We start from the raw sequence: 18,190 nt of genomic DNA on the forward strand, positions 1-18,190 counted from the left end.
AACAAACATACAGACAGACAAATACCTATCAGCATACTTACCGATTAAAATCGATAAGTAATGATACAATTGCTAACATCTAATAGGACCTGAGCTAAATTGATATGAGAGATTCACGACACGCGCAACCCTAAGGTATAAACTAAATCCAAGGCAAATCAAACTGTTGAACGACACCAAGGCTACCACTTTTGCTAGACTAAAAACTTCTAGTTTGACCTCAGAAAACATCTAAAATCATCTACATTAAAAAACGAAACATTCAAAAGATATATCTAAATATGGAGTTAATAAAAATGAACAAAATAAGAAAGGACAAATAGTTCATTCTATTTCGTCATATTAGATATCGAAGATCATTTGAGAGTGAATTTTTTGCTACAGTCGCTTCTGAGGTATTTTTATATGTTTCTGCTGTACCATGCTTTTGAACCGAAACAGGTTTTTCATATTTTAAATTGGGTTTAATTTATTTATGAATTATTTTAAAAATTATTATAAATATTATAAATTATTATTTATATTTTATTTATCGCGTTCAGTAAATCTATCTCCATGCTGTTTATTATTATTTTTTTGCACAGTTAGACAACAGACACACAACATGATCTTGATAATATAATACCGGAAACAAACACGGTTGAAGAAAATTAACCCCTTTTCCTCTTTGGAGATAATATTACCTACGTTAGAGAAATGGAACTAACGGAATGCGAACAAATTAAAAATAAATTCGTAACGAATATTGACCCCTCACAGCAAATGGTAACTCTCCTAATTCCACTAATCGAAAACGAACCATCACACTTGACTTTAAACTGATTTCACTGCCTTTTCTTAAAACTAAATATCGAGGAGCTATCTTCTAGAAGTGAAAGCTGCTAATCAATCCGCATATAAGCATTTAAAGACGTTGGGTATGAAACACAGAGAGAATGTAAAATAAACCAGAATATTTGGTAAATCTGACCTCACACGCATCACATTTTTGGCCATTTATATTTCTCTATTATTTTAACAATCCCAGGCAAATTGTGTTCTATCTTTATTACCTTACTAGAGTGGTTCTTCGCCTTTGCAAACGTGTCAAACCCCTGCGTTATTTTGCAAGCTTCCGGCGAACCCCGACGTTTTGAACAGTTAACCCTTTTATTCATGACTTTTTCGTTAACAACAAAAAAACTATTTTGTATTGAAATGAAGTATTAACGATGTCAATAACATATATACTGAAAATGATGACGTGTTGATGACGTCATCATGGGGTTCTGTGATGTTGTTTGGGAACAACATCATGAAAGCAAAGTGATGAGCAAATTTCTTGAAACCCCCACCGCAATGAAACTACTACTAATAAACAATAACATTAATCAACTCTACAACGAATTGGGCTATATGTTCTCTGAGTCCCGAAAAAAACTCCTTTTTCCAGTTCATGAAAAAACATTTCAAACCAATTTCTTCCCTACTCTGAGCTTAAATTATCGCTATACGTGTCCACACGACGAGCAAAATCTGCTATTACAGATTTTTTTTGTTGATAGAAAATGTCCAAATTTATTAATATCAATTGAGATCTATTGGATAGTCATGATAAGATTGGTACATTGATAACGATGACACATGTAGACTAAATTATATTGTAATCTAACAAATATAAAATTCACAATTACTCGTTTAGTGAGCCTATAATTTAATTATAATTCGACAAATGGCAACAAAACGCAGAAAAGTTGATGCCAAGTTCAAAGGGTACAAGGGCCGAAAATATTCAAATGGAATTTTGGGAAATGCAATGCAAGGAAAAAAAAATATATATATTCTTTTCGAGAGATGTATCACTGCATGCTTGATTTTTATTATAAAAGGTATCATCCGTTCGGTTTTCAACCTCTCTAAAAATATATGCGGCCCACCAATGACTTGCAACCCTTACTTTGGCCCGCGAGCAACAAAAGTTTGCCGACCCTTGGTATAAATCGTAAGTCCGACTTTTAGTACTGAATACAATTTGGTCTGTTCTACAAGGTAAGAAATTAAATTTTCACCAAAAACATCGGATTGGGAAAGGGCCACATCTAAAGTTGCGTGTAACATGTAACCCGGGGAGTGTCTAGGTGGGGGCCCATAGGAGCGGCCGCTCAGTGCAGCACGTTATAGGGGTGAGTTTGTGGCATGATTTGATGATTGAAATGATAACAATACAAACATTTGACTCTTACATGACCTTTGATTGATTCATTCTCATATATAACAACATCTAATAATTTGTTCATCCCTCGTATTGTTTTAAAGTTAGGTATGAGGGGCATCATTATCAGAAACTCGCCCCGGGTAGCAGAAAAGTTTGACACGCCCATGCATGTAACGCGAGCCGCCATCTCAGGCGCATTCGAATTCCAGCATGTATTTTTATCTAATGCTTCCAATACCTGTCCTGGTGAATGCAAGATACAAGACCCATTTGCTGATTTTCAAGAAATTACGCAAATATTTTCAAAAAATTGAAAAATAGTTAAAAAACAATTTTTTTCTCACTCTAAGTATTTTGGGACTAAATGCATGTAGGTCTAGTTGTCTAAATAAACTACTGAAGGGAAATCCTCTATAAATTGTATGACCTCTTAGCGAAATAAAGAAAGTGAAATACTTCCCTAAAATTAATACCGTTAAATATCGCCATCCCATAATTTCATGTTGCTGTTTGTCAACAGCATTTACACATGAGTCAATCGCCCAATTACCAAAGCAATGAAAAGAACACGATTCTAGCATTGTTTCAGATCTGAAACTACCAACTACGGCCATATTTTTATTTCCATCAATAATTAAGTTATCGTACAAAATTTTGTCGTCAAACATGCTCAATTTCCGATCTGCACATAAACATTTCCAACCTACTTGTTTTTAAACTTGCCAAGACATTCTTAAACTATTGAGGATGAAAAAAACGCTCGTGTTACATGTAGTAGTCAGGGAACGGGCAGTTTGATAGGTTAGTGCAGGGGTCTCCAACTCAAAACATGTCGCGGGCCACTTTTTGAAATTTAATGACGACGCGGGCCGCAAACCAACAAATTAGGTACACATAAAAGAAACAAATGAAATCTGAATATATTTGTTTAAATTGCACTTGAATCTTTAACCAAACGAGACATTAAAGATATCTATTTAGTTGTGTTGGACATTTGGCACCATTTTGTAGAGGTGAGAGACTCGATTTAGCGTTGGTTTGCTAGTCTAGAGACAGCATACAAACTCTTGTTCGTTAGTCGTGTGCGAAAGGCTGATTTGTTAACTTTCATTGTTGAAAAATATGCTGCTGTTACTTCACAAGTCTTCAACATACACTCTTCATTAGAGCTTCCTTCAACGAAAGAACGCGACGATTTTGAAATCATCTCACTTATGGCAAAGATTGCTTTCACCGAAGCTTCACAAAGTTTTGTTCGTCCGGAAAAAAATTTCTGTTTCAAAAGTGAACATTTTAATTGCGATACCTTTTCGTGACAAATTGTTTCAGTATTCACGTGGTATTTTCCCCTGTGTAATGAGTCGTAATATCGCCGGATGTTGTATTTCTTTTGAACAGCAATAATTGCACAACACAGAAAACACTGAACCTTGATATTATAATTTCACAATATTCTGTGCTTTTCCGAACATTTACACTTCTTGGGAACTGCGTATGGGTCTACTACTTAGATTTTTTTTTATAATATTCTAGTTGCGTTAACTGCACACATACAGAATTAATGATTCATAACTGCACACTTCAACGATAAAATACGAACACGATAAAATTCATTGTTAACGTCATACTAATTTAGTTTATTCTGGATATCTTAATCATGGCGCGGGCCGCAAAAAATTGTCTGGCGGGCCGCGTGTTGGAAACCCCTGGGTTAGTGGGTGTGTCCGCCAACCAATCCCAACAAGTGTATTTGTTTTTGTGGAACAACGAAAATAACGAAAGGGTTAAAACCAGAGCGTAACTAAAACTTTATAAGCGGAAACATTGTCATCGGACTAAGTGCCTTTTCTGGTTAACATATTTTAATAACATAATTTGTGCCTTCTGAGTTTTTATATCATTTTACTAATCGTTTTTGTGTCATTCCACGTATCTTTAATTCTTATACGTTATTTTGGGGTATAATATAGATGGTGTAGATTCGACCAATTTGTGGCATTTCAATCACAGAGGTTCTAACAGCTATCCCTGATCTTTCTCCCTGATTCTATTATATATTAAGAGCTTTCTTTTTTTTCGACAATAAATACTTAATGAGCCGTGCGTCTTCTGATTTATATATTTTTATATCATCTAGCTAGAATCTAGATTTAAGAGTCCAATATATAACCAAATTAGTCAGCAACAACTAACAAATTAGTTAGGAGGAACAAAATTCGTTTCAGTCTATTCTTTCTTTATATTTCAAAATTTGCCAAATAACCACTGTCAAAAAAAGGATGAAAAGTAATTCACAATTTTCATTCTAATGATCTTCCCGAGCTAGCTGAATCTTTCCGCTTTACACTTGGACCTGAGTATGCGCTAATAATATATTTTAGTTGTTCACTATCTCAAAGTGGTGCATCGCCATGAGTGCGTGTTGGATATAAATTATCGAATTATTTTTCAATTAAAAAATGCTATAGCTTGGAGGTATATACTTTAGTTCGACAATGAAAGTAATTTGTTTACTTAAAAAAATCGTCAAGCAGGGTTAATAGCGGAATTGTTCAAACAAAAATACTCCCAAGTCGGACACATGATAGACGGGCTATTGGTTCTCAAACTTATATGTTTAAGATGTTTGCCAAATCATATCATTTATTTTAAATGCTATCGGTAAGAATAAATTTATTCGATAAGCATTAGAAAATAGTAGAAATTTTACACCAAGTGATAAAATATCACTTTTTACTTTCTCATTTGATTAAATGATGATTAGAAATAATTTCTGGCACTGAAGCCAGATTCTTGCATTCAAAACTTTGAGGTGGTGGAAGCCTAAAGTATTGTCATAATATCATATGTTAAGTTGAGGGATTGAAATTTTACTAGTTCGTAGTCAATAATGTCATTGAAGAAATGAATGCAATATTTAATAATAAAAATAATTAAACCAAAGTACATATCTTAGCCGTGAGTAAACAAACGTTATATTGTTTGGTATTTTTCTATCTCTAATTTTTACATAAAAAGTATAAATTAGTGTAAAATATGAGCCAGTAAATTTATTTCTTATTCCTCAGAAGACGTACAATATCGCCATTATCCAAATCACTGTGTCCTCAAATTTCCAAACTCAAATAGTTCGAAGAAAATAAATCATGATGGCAATCGTTTACGAAGTTGCCAATTCTTTCATCAGATAATTATCATTCCTTCGATTATTGTCTGTAGTTGGCGTGAATTTTTTAAATATATTGAAACCATAGAATCTGTAAAATATTTGTCAAAATTTGGTTAAAAGTCCAATCTACCACATCGGCTGGAATTACGCAATCTTTAATCTAACTTAAAATAAAATAATGTAAATACATTACCAATTACACTCATTATGAATACCTAAGCAGATCATAATCAGATACCTTTTGTTATTCTCAGCTTGCTGGATTGTATCTGGCATTTTCACTCCGAGTGTTTCCGGAATGCAAATGATAACAATAATTCCACTCAAAATAGTTATCCCCCCCATTATCCAATAAGGTATGGAGTATTCAATTTTATCTGTTGAAATCAAATTGCGTATATTCTGTTACTTATAGTGCATAATAAGTAAAAATCACTTCGATCAAACCAGTGGAGTAGATTTACATATTATGTCATCACGTACAAACGTCGGGCAGAGAGAAATAGTATAAGAAAAGATCATGGTAATTCAGAACTACAAAAACTATATTTAATAAAAAGCTGAACCAAGTCGAATTTTGGAAAACATCATCATACACTACGATATTGCTGTACTTACTCAAAAACATTACAAATGGCGCGATAAACGCTCCAACACGACAACAGAAAGATGCTATGCTCATTGATGCACTTCTTTGTAAAGTGGGGGCTATTTCGGACGTGCTCAAGAAGATGATATAAAATACTGCGCTTACGGCACCTTTCCCGATTATTGAGATTATTGTTCTGAGCAGGGATAGTTCTAAAAATGAAGAATATAGTCATAGTAAATTTAGTAAAGACTTTTTATTAGATACTTTAATATGCTAACTGACGCAAACAGTTTTCGATCGAGACAACTGTCGGGTTTGAGCTTTCAGGTATTGATTCTCAATCATCCATATGTAATTGAGAGGAATTACTTTTTAATTCCAACGAATCAGAAAAACTGGAGAAGAAAATCATTCTCAAATTGATTTCATGGGATACTTAATTTTTTAATCTTCAATTTGAAAATTAATGCATTTAATCTCTGGAAACTATTTTGTTTACATTCGAAATTATTATTTTCGAATATGAAATATTATAGATTTCGAAAATAAAATCAAGTAAAAGAAGCTTAAATTAGTGTGTGATGAAATTTGCATATAAACAATGGAATAACTGTTATCGACAACTTGGCTATTTACCATGGCAATTTATGTCCGCAGATTGCTGTGATATTGTGGATTAGTAATTTTTTTTTATTTCTTCGTAAATCGACGCAACCATGAGTTACATTGAACAAAATTAAATTAATACGATAAGGCATTTTAAATGCTTTTATTGGTCATGGACTTAAATATTTGGTATCGTAACAACTACGGCTTTACATAAATTTCAATTTTTACAAAGTTGTCATAACAATATGCGGCGCACGCTCGCACAGAAGATAAACAATCAGAGTGCCGATTCCATTTTATCGTCATTACAATACGTGACAAAGCGTCAATATTCGTTTACGAAATACCGTGCTGACGACGAAAAGTGGGTATTATTCTGAATTATTCAAAAATTAGCCGAAAAAGTATTTGAATACTTTGATATTCGAATATTCGATTCGCTTTGGTTCACTCATGCGCTTCACAACAACCAAAACTCAGCCACAAAGCAATCATCATCATTCAACAATTAATCAAAACATCACATAGTTGATTTCATACGCATTTTTAATTACAGATATTTCATGGTTGGGACTATAAAGTCGGATATCGTTTTTTCTTGCGCAAAATTCGTCGCCAATGGATTGTTTTCCAAACAAGAACGCAGCTCGTTGTGTGAATGCTGCCTACAGTGGAACGTTTGTTTATACAGCCACATACGCAATGCCAACCTAGTAAAAGTATTTATTCGTAAAAAAAGTAAAAAAAATCTAACCTTCAGGCAAATATGGCAAAATAATGGTGAAAATTCCGCAAGTTAGCAGAAAAAAAGTAGTGCATCTTGGGCGACCGATCATGTTAACAGCATAATAACCACAAACATATGCAGGAATTTCAGCAAGTGCGCAATACAATATATTCAGGTAGCGATCATCACTGAAGCTTTTTGAGTGGAACGCTATTGCATAGTAAACGAGACCTGTCACGAACCTTGAGAAAATATAAAGCAAATTAATATTATGTGGTATTAAATAAATTAAAATTCTATTGCAAAGACGAATCCTTGAATATCTCAAACCGGACATTTACTAGTCCTTTCCTTCAACAACTTAAAAGTGATGTGACATCAGTGACTTTTTTGTGCAAAAATCCCTTTTTTTTTTTTTATTTCTGCTTGAACTTCCATCCTCGGACGCCATGACAATGCGTCCATGACAATATTCATTATTCTGTGAACAAAATATTTTACTTACCATGCAAAAAAAGCTGACAGGAATCTGTAGGTTAATGCAGATTTGAAAATTATGCGAAGCGTCTCTATTAGCCCCATGGGTGATGCCGGTATTTCGCGAGAATCAGCTATATGTGTCTTAAAGTACAAAGTTTCGTAAAATAACGAGCTTTTCATGCGTTGATAATTATTAGTAATAAATAAATAATAAACTACAGTACTTTTCTCAATCTTTCGAAATCAACCTTCTTTCGGTTCATCTTTGCCATTTTGTTCAGTCCTGCGATTGCAGCATTTGTTCTACCAACTGTTGATAGCCAACGTGGTGATTCGGGAAAAAACCTGCAAGATATTATGAAAACGTGCAAAAAAACACTGTGATGATTTTAAAGTTGAACTGATTTCATGTTATTAATCGCTACTTTTATACTTTCATATGAAATGTTTTTGTGCTAATGTTTGGGATATTGTGTAAAAAAAAAAAAAATTGGCGATTTTAAGTCGGCTGTTTTGTTTTAAATTCGAAACTGGAATAAGATCAAGAATTGAATTTAGGCATGGTACAATTGTAGGGTTTTAAGATAACTCTGATATGAAGAGGATGAAACATTCCCCAGACTCCATATTGCTTGAAAAAGTGATATTAAAAAGATAGGAAAATAAGGATTAACAGTTACGAACGTTTAAACATACATTTACAATGGTTGAAATAGAAGAAGAGCTGAATGTTAAATTAGAATACAAAATAAATAATGATAAATTGTCGAGTCTTACATAGTACAGACATACATACCAGTAGCCCGGTAGATATAGAAAGACACTGAGTACCATGGATACCCATATGTAAGCACGCCAGTTTTGCGCATAATATCCAATCAAGGGAACAATAGCATATCCAACGGAATATGAATACATTGAACCAACAGCCATGAAATTTCTTGACTTAATCGAAATAACTTCGGTCACTATAAAAAAAAATATTGTGAAATTTTAATACCGAAAAAAAAAGTACAAACACACTGATGCATGCTCAGAAATAAATCTTACCTAGTACAAAAGCAACGACGTAATTGATAAGTCCTGTCATCCCACCAAAATATACAGCAACCAAATATGAATAGAAATCCCAAGAAGCAGCCGTAATAGCCATGGATATTATCTGAGCCAAAGTGGCAAACAAGTACACTGGCCGTCTACCATACCTTCAAAATTTGGCAATATATTATTGATCGATTACACGATATTATTTACACCACATAGTCTAGTAAGGGAAATTATAGCAGTCCTTTAAATGAAGTTATTCCTCGAGTGGCTAATATTTTCGATCTAGTGCTCGTTGGCAGAACAACGAAAATACCTGTCAGCAAGTATGCCAGCTATTGATCCACTTGCCATTCCCGATTGAAAAACTGTAATTGCTAGTGGTGCTTTCCAGTCATTGTTGCAAATCATTTCAAACTGGATATCAGAATATAGAAATTAAATTTTAAAGTTGAGTACATGAAAAGTACGAATAAAAGAAGTCAATCACAAATAGAAGAAAATGCCAAATTCAAAACAAATATCACATACCTCAGTAACTGCAGTATCATGATTCGGCAACATATCAAATATGTATCCATTCGTACATGGTATGATGTCAACAGATTCATTGAGGTTTATAAGAGAGAGTGCTGTAGAATAATTTCTGTGATACATGTGGCATTTACTTTTACTTAATTTTCCGTAATTATCGGTTTCCATGGGTATAAAATAGTCGAGCAGATTTTCATCACTGTTTGAGTTCTGAGAAAAAGATTCAGTCATTTATCGAAGTTGCTTGTGTGGGAATAAAAAAAATATTAAGTCAAATTGGTATGCAATTTATAACATTTCTGTACTTCTTGAACTTCAATTCTGTCAAAAGGCAAGTTTAGTCCTATAGGGCAAATAAAATTCGTTGCTCAATAACGAGATTTGCTTATCAATGATTGTATGTCACATGTCGGAACTTACGTTTTTCAATATGTTTTCAATTTCATCAGATAATCTACATCGATGGCTTGGTTGGAAATGGTTGATGGCGAACTGCATCGTCGTAAAAGCATTTGGTAAGGAAGCGGCAAACACAATGATAAAAATCACTGATTGATAACGTCCCCACTTCCCCAATTGATGGAATGCTTCGTCGATATTCATTTTCTTATGTCATAAATTGTATACTAAAGTCAACTAGTAGCTATTGTAGTCAAAAAGAATTATCTAGAAATATAAAAATGTACATATGATAGTGATTGTTTAATTTTTAAATGTTCACTCTATTTGAAATGAATACACATACTAAATCGCCATGGCGACCAATTTAGTCGTAATTTCGACCCTTTTCCACGGAACACACGGAAGGCTCTCGCGGAACACAGTTTGGGAAACGCTGATCTACAAAATACGCTGTGTAAAGTTCAAATATATAATGAATCATGAGTAAAAGAGTTGAAAATATACTCAAATTGTGCGGTTACATTATAAGCACATGCCTGCTTGGTTGTTTGATTGAGTTTTTGAAAAAAAAAAATTATATTTTAACTGCATTTTCAGGAGTGCAGAGTCGAAATATGAGAAAAGCTTGCAAAAGCAGAAGGTTTTCGTTGTAAACTTTAGCTATCATGGAGTTAGAAATGAAATATTTTTCAACGCACGATCAAAGCATGTTCAAATTTTTGTTTTGGCTCAAAATTGAAGTCCACTGGAAATTTTATCCTCGGATGACATTGAGAAAAATAAAAATACTTGACTCCTAAGTTTTAGCTCAGTGTTTTCCAAACTTTTTTCTGCCAGCGCCCCCTTGGATGACTTTTTAACTAGTAAACGCCCCCCTGACAAAAAAAAGTCAAAGCAACTTTATTCTCCATTTATTATTAGTATAATGTGAAGATTGAGCCTAGTGAAATGCCACTAGTTTGATAATATCTGGCTTCATTTCAGTCAAAAACAAGTCTTGAGTCTCCTCGTCTGACACTGTCGAGGAAATCTCTCTTGATATGTAAAAATGCTGTCACTGCCCTAAATACATGCTCTACCAATAATGAGCTGGCAAGAGCAAGAGCAATATTTAACCCGATCTCACAGGTGAGTATATTTCAATTTGATTGTGTTTCCAAAAAGATGGAATACTGAAAGACTGAACGTGGGTTCAAAGTATAAACCCAATGATAGTGGTGCATGTTCGCTTCTAAAAATTCGGGGTTATCTAGAAAATGGAAACCAAATTTTTTTTAACTATCTACAAAAAAAATTATTTATTTGCGCTTGAACTTCTGTTTGCGTATGATTTTCTCAGAAGTTTTGCAAAATTTTCAACCAATTAGTTTTCTGCTGAAGCGCAGGACATTCAAATGGTGAATACAGAACATTACGTAGTTGTGCCAAGAAAAATCTGGACATCACTTGAAGGATTGATAGCGGTGACCGGCAGTGGTTCCAGCATAACGAGGCGACGCCCCATACATAGAATTAGACGCTTGCTTTTCTGAGAGAAAAGACAGCAATGACATCCCGTGGGCACCCCAATTATCGAATTTAAACCTTTTGATAGGTAGGGTGTTCGTGGGACCTTTGTATCAGGACAATCCTCAAACGAGTAGTGAACTCAAGGCTGCAATCGCAGAAAAAAAATGAAATAAATGCCCAAAGAAGAGTGATTGACAATGTTGCAAAAAGAATGAAATTCTTTCTTCAATACCGATGAGGGCATTTGGAACATATATATTCTAGGAACAACATATTTTTGTGCAAAACGTCCTAGATTTTCCGACAATTTTGGGTACTAACATACACAAACATTAGTTCAAGCTTAGACAAAAATGAATAATTACTTTATTTTTGTAGAAGTAATCGAGAATTTGATGGCTAAGTTTTTTGGAGACCACGATGTATATTACAGTTTTTGATATAAATCAGTTTAAATGTGCTGCTTCAGTCACTGTATTCGATATTTTGAACTTACGCAACACAAATGATACACCGACATCAAACAATTTCAGTCACAACATGATTTAACAACAGGCTAGGTCTTTGCCGTTTGCCAATTTGTGTATTACTTATGTAGCCTTATTATTCAATGACTCAAGAAATAGAAATGAATCTGTTAAGTCGCAACCTGGAGATGGTCCTATTTGGCGTGCGTCAGTTCAATCAGATGCCCAGCTCTCACGTGATGCTCTTAACAAAACCAAAATTATAATATGAAGGATGTTGTACTTACACTGCCGCTTCGAAACACTATAGAACACAATAGTAAAATGAAGCTGTTATTCAAAACAGTACAACAAAACTTACAGTGCATGGTGAAGGAAGCGTATGCCGTATGCGCTAGACTAGTAATATTATGAAACAAAACGGATCTGAAAAAAGTCATAATATCTGTTCTACGTTTAACGAGAAATTTCCAACATCGAAATCACAAGCAAACTAGTTTGAACCAAAACATAGGAGTAAATTACATAAACTATCACACTTCTTTTGAGTTTCCGTATTGATGTCAGCGCCCCCCAATTAACATCCAGCCCGCCCAGTTTAACATCCAGCGTCCCGAATTGTCCAAATCGATTTTTGATTTTTGGTTACATAGCATGGATGTCAACATGTCACTCATTTCTAGACTCTTTGTATTAGTTTTTATAAAGAAATCTATAAACTAAATCTGCATTATTTCTCATTTCGATCTCAAACCTCCAATATATACTGATTGGAAGATTTCAGTTTGTATCCAAATACTGTATACAATATGTCCAATTCTTTGCTTATGTAAAAATACCTGAACTCCTCACTTACATTGAGTAGCTAATGAACATTATGTATAAAACGATGTTACTAAACCCGTCCACAGGGAAGCACAACATGGCATTCGAAATTGAAGTGAAAAAATTGTTTCGTGATTTCCCCGAGGCTATACTACGCATTTATTGTGTGCATGGAGCTTTATCAATATTCACAAGCATCAAACATTCCCAAGAAATAGAAAATAAGAACCTGTGGGAAATTTCTGGTAAATCTTGACAATTAAGCGATAAAGATGATAAAAATTTGTGAAAGAGATGTATAGTATGTTTTACACCAGACATGGACAAAGTACGGACCGCGGGACAAATCAGGCCCGTTGGTATAAATCAACCAGGCCCGCCTGATGCTGCCACAACCAAACTGAAATCAAATTTTGATGTTTCAGCCAAAATAGCCCAAGGAATTTGTTGAGATTGCGGTTAAGGCACGAGGCTTATCGTTCTCCACCTTTGCTTTGTAACACTGTAAGTAAATATTGTTCATAAAATGTAACTTTTCACGTCACATTTACATGGCCCGCCAGTCTAAGTGACCAAAATTTTTGGCCACTGGTTCAAAAACCTTGCCCACCCCTGTTTTACAAGATGAAAGATTTATTAACATCTTGTATTGCAATAAATACTAAAATAAAACAAAATAACAGTCCAATAAGCACATTATGTTACAGTTTTTTTAAGCTTGATTACCACTCCTTAATATTTCTATGTTATCAATGTTTGTAGGTCATAATGTTCATAAATACAATTATGTACTTTACATACTTTATCAACGCCTTTCATAAAAGAATGGCTGCAATAATTTTGCAAGCGACTGGAAAATATGTGACTTACGTGGCTTATTATATTTTGTATTACGTGCAATGCAAACTCTAACTCCATTTATTACTCATTTTTAACGAAATTCTGAAGAGTTAATTAGCTCAATCAATCAAGCTCTTCAGATGTTTTGTTATTACACTCTTTTTATTAGTGCCAAAAGCATTGTTATATCCACTTCTTAATATAATGCGCTAATTTCAATTTTACTGGCGTATTTATTGAAGACCAATGAATTGCCATGGTAATTCATTTTAAACTTACTGATCTTTTGTACAACAATGCACTATGTGCATGTACAGGACCTCGAGCACACGCGCGCCCAACATAAATGCGGCCGCGGACCGCGCCTTTATTTAAGTACGGTCTTTCTAGTAGTTGCAGGCAGGAAATTTTTTTCTTTTTGATATTGATCTTGTTAGGGGTTCATACAGAAATGGTGAGTTGAAACGCATAAATTTCTAAAGAAAACTGCTATTCAAATTTATTGTCACATCGACCTTAAACGAATTCAGTGAGAACGACGTTTTTATAACATTGCGTATTTTGCAACAACCAGTTTTGCTAATCATTACAGTGGCACTCAGGTACTGGTAAGGGCTTTGCGAAGCAAAGAGACTGGAACATTCAAAATTGGCACTTCTCCGCGGGTCGCACAATTTTTCCTTGTGAACCGCAGTTTGCACATCCATGAGTTAAAGTAACATTAAATCAGAAGATTTCATTTCATTATCTTGGAATCTCTAATTTAATGCTTGGAAACCATTGGCCCTAAGTTTTTAGTATTTTTGTAGATCAATGCGTATCAATGTCGAACATTGTGCTGAGTGTATTGTAATCATGAAAATTGGTTCAAAATGGTCAATGATTGCAGAGATGTTTTCGGTGATTCGAGGCGACCATCACACCATGGGATAAGCAGCTTTCATCATCTCATAAAATGCGTCCACAACCTTGCTATTGGTGTCCAAAAGAACGTAATTTATAAATTTTAAAATTATTTCAAAAACCTCTTTATCACACGAAAAAGGGAATACCGAATATGCAATGTATTGCATCTTATACAAGTAGTATTCCCACAAACCTAAGAGTCAGATTAGGTATGGAGATATTGGCTTGCATTTTTGTTTGTTGTGCAATACCCAGAATACTGTACATTTATTGTGCTTCTTACATTGTTCCAAACAAGAATTTTGTCACTGACGCAATTTTGTAGCTGATAACGCATTGTAACTTGAAAGCGACCCGCGAGTCGCAAGTTTGACACCCCTGTCATAGATTTTATGCGGAACCCGGCCATGTCACTTACCTTTTTGGTATTAAATCTTTTTGTTTGCTGACTTCTCCAGTTAAACAAAAAGAATAATGGTGAATTCCATCAATTTTGTTAAATCTAGCCTGACATGTGTTTACCATTACTGATGACCAACCAATTGATAATGCACGGAGAATCACAATTGCCAGACGGCTGCTAACACAATCGGTATACGTAGCAACCGCTCTTATTATGATTGTTACATAATATGTTACATATGAATGTTACTCTTAATTATGATGTTATTGCCCAAATATTGCCCGTTGTTGTGACACCGATCCAAGAGAGATCGTATTATGATCCGTTACATCATCCGTATTGAAAGCTTTGAATAGAAATCGTGCAAATACGAAATATAATGAAGTGAATAAATTGGATTCGTTACTCAATTTTCTATGTATAAAATATGCAGTATATACTATATACTGGAGTTTTGGAAGACGTAATGAATTTAATTGTTTGAATTATTGTTCCACCCATTATCCAGTTAGGTATGGAATATTAAATTTTGCTTGTAATAATTCGATGATGATATGTAATAAATAAGGTAAAATAAATAAATACCGCGCTTTTCATTATTAATTATAGTACACATTGATCAGAAGGTTTTTCGATATTTATATAATCATGCTCTTTTGTTGCTAATCCCAAATTCATGATTAAAAAGATACCCGATAATAGATAGAGATACAATATACTCATGTTTTATTTTGGTATTTTGTTTTTATCAAATAACCATTTTAGCCGACCCGCTTTGTCTGCGATGATGTAATGTCGATCTAAACGTCTATTGTGTATCGGGACGAGGGCTATAAGTGAACGCGAGTTAGATACACTGGTCTTCTACCATACCTGCAATATGATTTAAGAGTGTTAAAACAAAAGTTTAATAAACAGACAACAATAGCTTTCAGCTCTGTTGCAAACTTCATTGCCAATGGTACTAGGTAACACTGTAAAGTTGTAAAACAAGTAAAAAGTAACAAACGTAGTTTTTCAATCGTAATTGTCAATTCATCTGTCAGCAAGAATGCCCGCTATAGACCTCTTGCCCTTCCACGTTAGAAAAACGTAATTGCTAGGGGCGATTTCCAATCAATCATAACAAAGTACTTTAAAAGTGATTCGCTTGGTATTTCAATTGATAAACAAAAGATTGTAAACATTCTTACATCGATTTGTTGATTAAATATAAGAATATATATATATATATCGCGCATAATATCGATGTGGGAAATTGTGAGTCTAGAAATATTCCGAAGAATTCGTTTAAATATTTAATAGCCAGACAATATATGAAAGACACGAATATGTATTATATATTTTTTTTAAAAGATTGACATTTTAAGTTTCATTACATTCAATAGTCTAAAACAGTGGTTCATAAACCTTCTTCGCAACACGTCCCCTTATTACGATTGGTTTACTCTGTCACACTCCTTATACTTCTGACTCTGAGGTATATTACTTTAAATAAGATAATAGTAATAGAAACACACTACATTGTTAAGTTGTATATAAATAATGGTGCTTACCACTATCAAGTTATTTCGCGCTGGGCTATAGGAAGAGAGTACATAACAACATATATATTTTTTATATTAGCTGATCGATAGTCTTCCTGTTGGAACTTTTATTCCTTGTACAAGATGACTTCTAGCTATCGCAAACTTACCTGGTGGCAGTATGGACGTTTTCCTGACCCTTGACCCCTGAAAGATTCTTCTCATACTTTATCATTGCAGAATTTTCAACGTTGAATTTAAGAGCGTTTTGGAAAGTTGGCGCTTACAAATTGAATCATATGTTTGAACTTATTATCTCTTATTCGAAACAATACACCACGTGCCGCTTATAGATATATACTGATGGCTAATTTTAGGCTAGTCTATCGCATCGTTCGCGGTGCCAATTTTGAATTATTGTAACTAAAGGTCCTCAGAAGACATAATGACAATTAAGTTATTTGATTTAGAACTATTTTTTGAAAACACAACTGAAAACTCACAAATAACAAACAAACCTGCCAAAACGAGGCAATGTTTACAACCAATGCTTGATTATCTGTCTGAGCGAAAAAAAAAATGTCTGAGCGGCGGCATAAATTCCAGTTGTTACGTCATTGTTAACTTTTTGCTGATTTGTAATTTTTACAGAAGTAAACATGGATATCGATGCTCGGGGAACATCCATATACTATCAATCCATCGTGCTATCAAACACAATGCTACTCCCCTACCCGTCTTGTTGACAAAAATCCCAGTTTCAAAACAATATTCTTGCAAACATGCAATATAAGTGGGATACCATGTTCAAGATATCATAGATCATATATTAAAGGTCATTTTAAGACACCGGGGTGGCATTGGGACCAGCTAATAAAATAATACCAGAATTCAACCCCACAATAAATATCATTTAAATCAAACAACTCCATATAATATAAAATGTCAGACGTGACAAATACAAATGTGGGCACAGTCACCTATGTATAAACAGTTGAATTCACTCGATTTCTCACACACAGTTTTACTAATTTCACATTGGTACGATTGTACAGAGACAGCTCTACAAGCTCCCCTTCATACCACTAAAAAACGTCCCTATACGAGATAAATACAATTTATTCATATTTTACAACCACAAGTTTGAGTTCTTGACATAACAAGATTTGCATGTAACATGAAAGTTAAAGAAATGGTTCGGGAGTTACCCAGATTACCTGAACTATTATAAACAGTTGATGAGCAGGAAACTGATAATTTTCTGAAAGAGCAGAGTGATTCCAAAACAGAAAACGAGTGTCAGAAAACTGGATTGCCATAGTTAGGTATTTTGTCGTTATGCATGTCTCTTTGTGCATATAGTCCTATTTGCAGGCTTGTCCATGGGACATATTTTCATGTCCCATTCCCATCCCATAGCAATTATGCCTGTCCCACCCAATCCCATGGGATTCCCATTGGAATACGATTCAATATAAATTGTTAAATTTAGGTTTAGCGTTTACTAAATAGGACTACATGTACGAAGAGACATGCAACACAACAAATTTTACGGACTTCGTTAACTTTATATTCATAACTATTATACATGTGTCCATCAGCCCCTTCACGAAGTATGTTGTTAATGCTGAACATATTTTGCTCTTTATAACTAACAAGAAAGCTATGCTCAAATGTATGGACACGATATTCATAACGAAATGTTTTACCATCATTTCCCCAAAAATCATACGGTTTTCGTGTCCTACGTGTCCCATGGAGAATACAAACGTGTGCTGCCTATTTGTAGACAAGCCTGCCTATTTGCAGACACAAGACCTGAATATTCATATATTTAATACTTGTATTCCAATGGATGTTTCCCCAAGAATCGACTTCTTTGTCTACTTCCGAAACATTAACCAATCAGCAAGATGCAAAAATTGACGTGATATTAGACATTTTAGCAGCTGCTCAGACACTT

The 18,190-nt window shown here is 34.2% G+C and overlaps 2 protein-coding genes across 2 annotated transcripts in view; both read right to left on the reverse strand.

Moving 5' to 3' along the window:
- Positions 1–18,190, reverse strand: part of LOC120331803 (uncharacterized) — an 84,022-nt gene that overhangs the window by 57,005 nt on the left and 8,827 nt on the right. The gene's annotated exons all lie outside the window — the stretch shown is intronic.
- On the reverse strand, positions 4,410–10,005 carry LOC120345888 (solute carrier family 22 member 4-like). The gene is made up of 11 exons (XM_039415472.2): positions 9,770–10,005; positions 9,347–9,559; positions 9,132–9,232; positions 8,822–8,976; positions 8,568–8,739; positions 7,996–8,116; positions 7,797–7,912; positions 7,319–7,533; positions 5,982–6,164; positions 5,602–5,740; positions 4,410–5,451 (listed from the first exon to the last, which is right to left on the reverse strand). Exons 1-11 carry the CDS (start codon positions 9,950–9,952, stop codon positions 5,355–5,357), a joined length of 1,695 nt encoding a protein of 564 aa, XP_039271406.2. The 5' UTR covers positions 9,953–10,005; the 3' UTR covers positions 4,410–5,354.

The sequence above is a fragment of the Styela clava genome, chromosome 8, assembly GCF_964204865.1.
Source record: "Styela clava chromosome 8, kaStyClav1.hap1.2, whole genome shotgun sequence".
NCBI lineage: Eukaryota > Metazoa > Chordata > Ascidiacea > Stolidobranchia > Styelidae > Styela > Styela clava.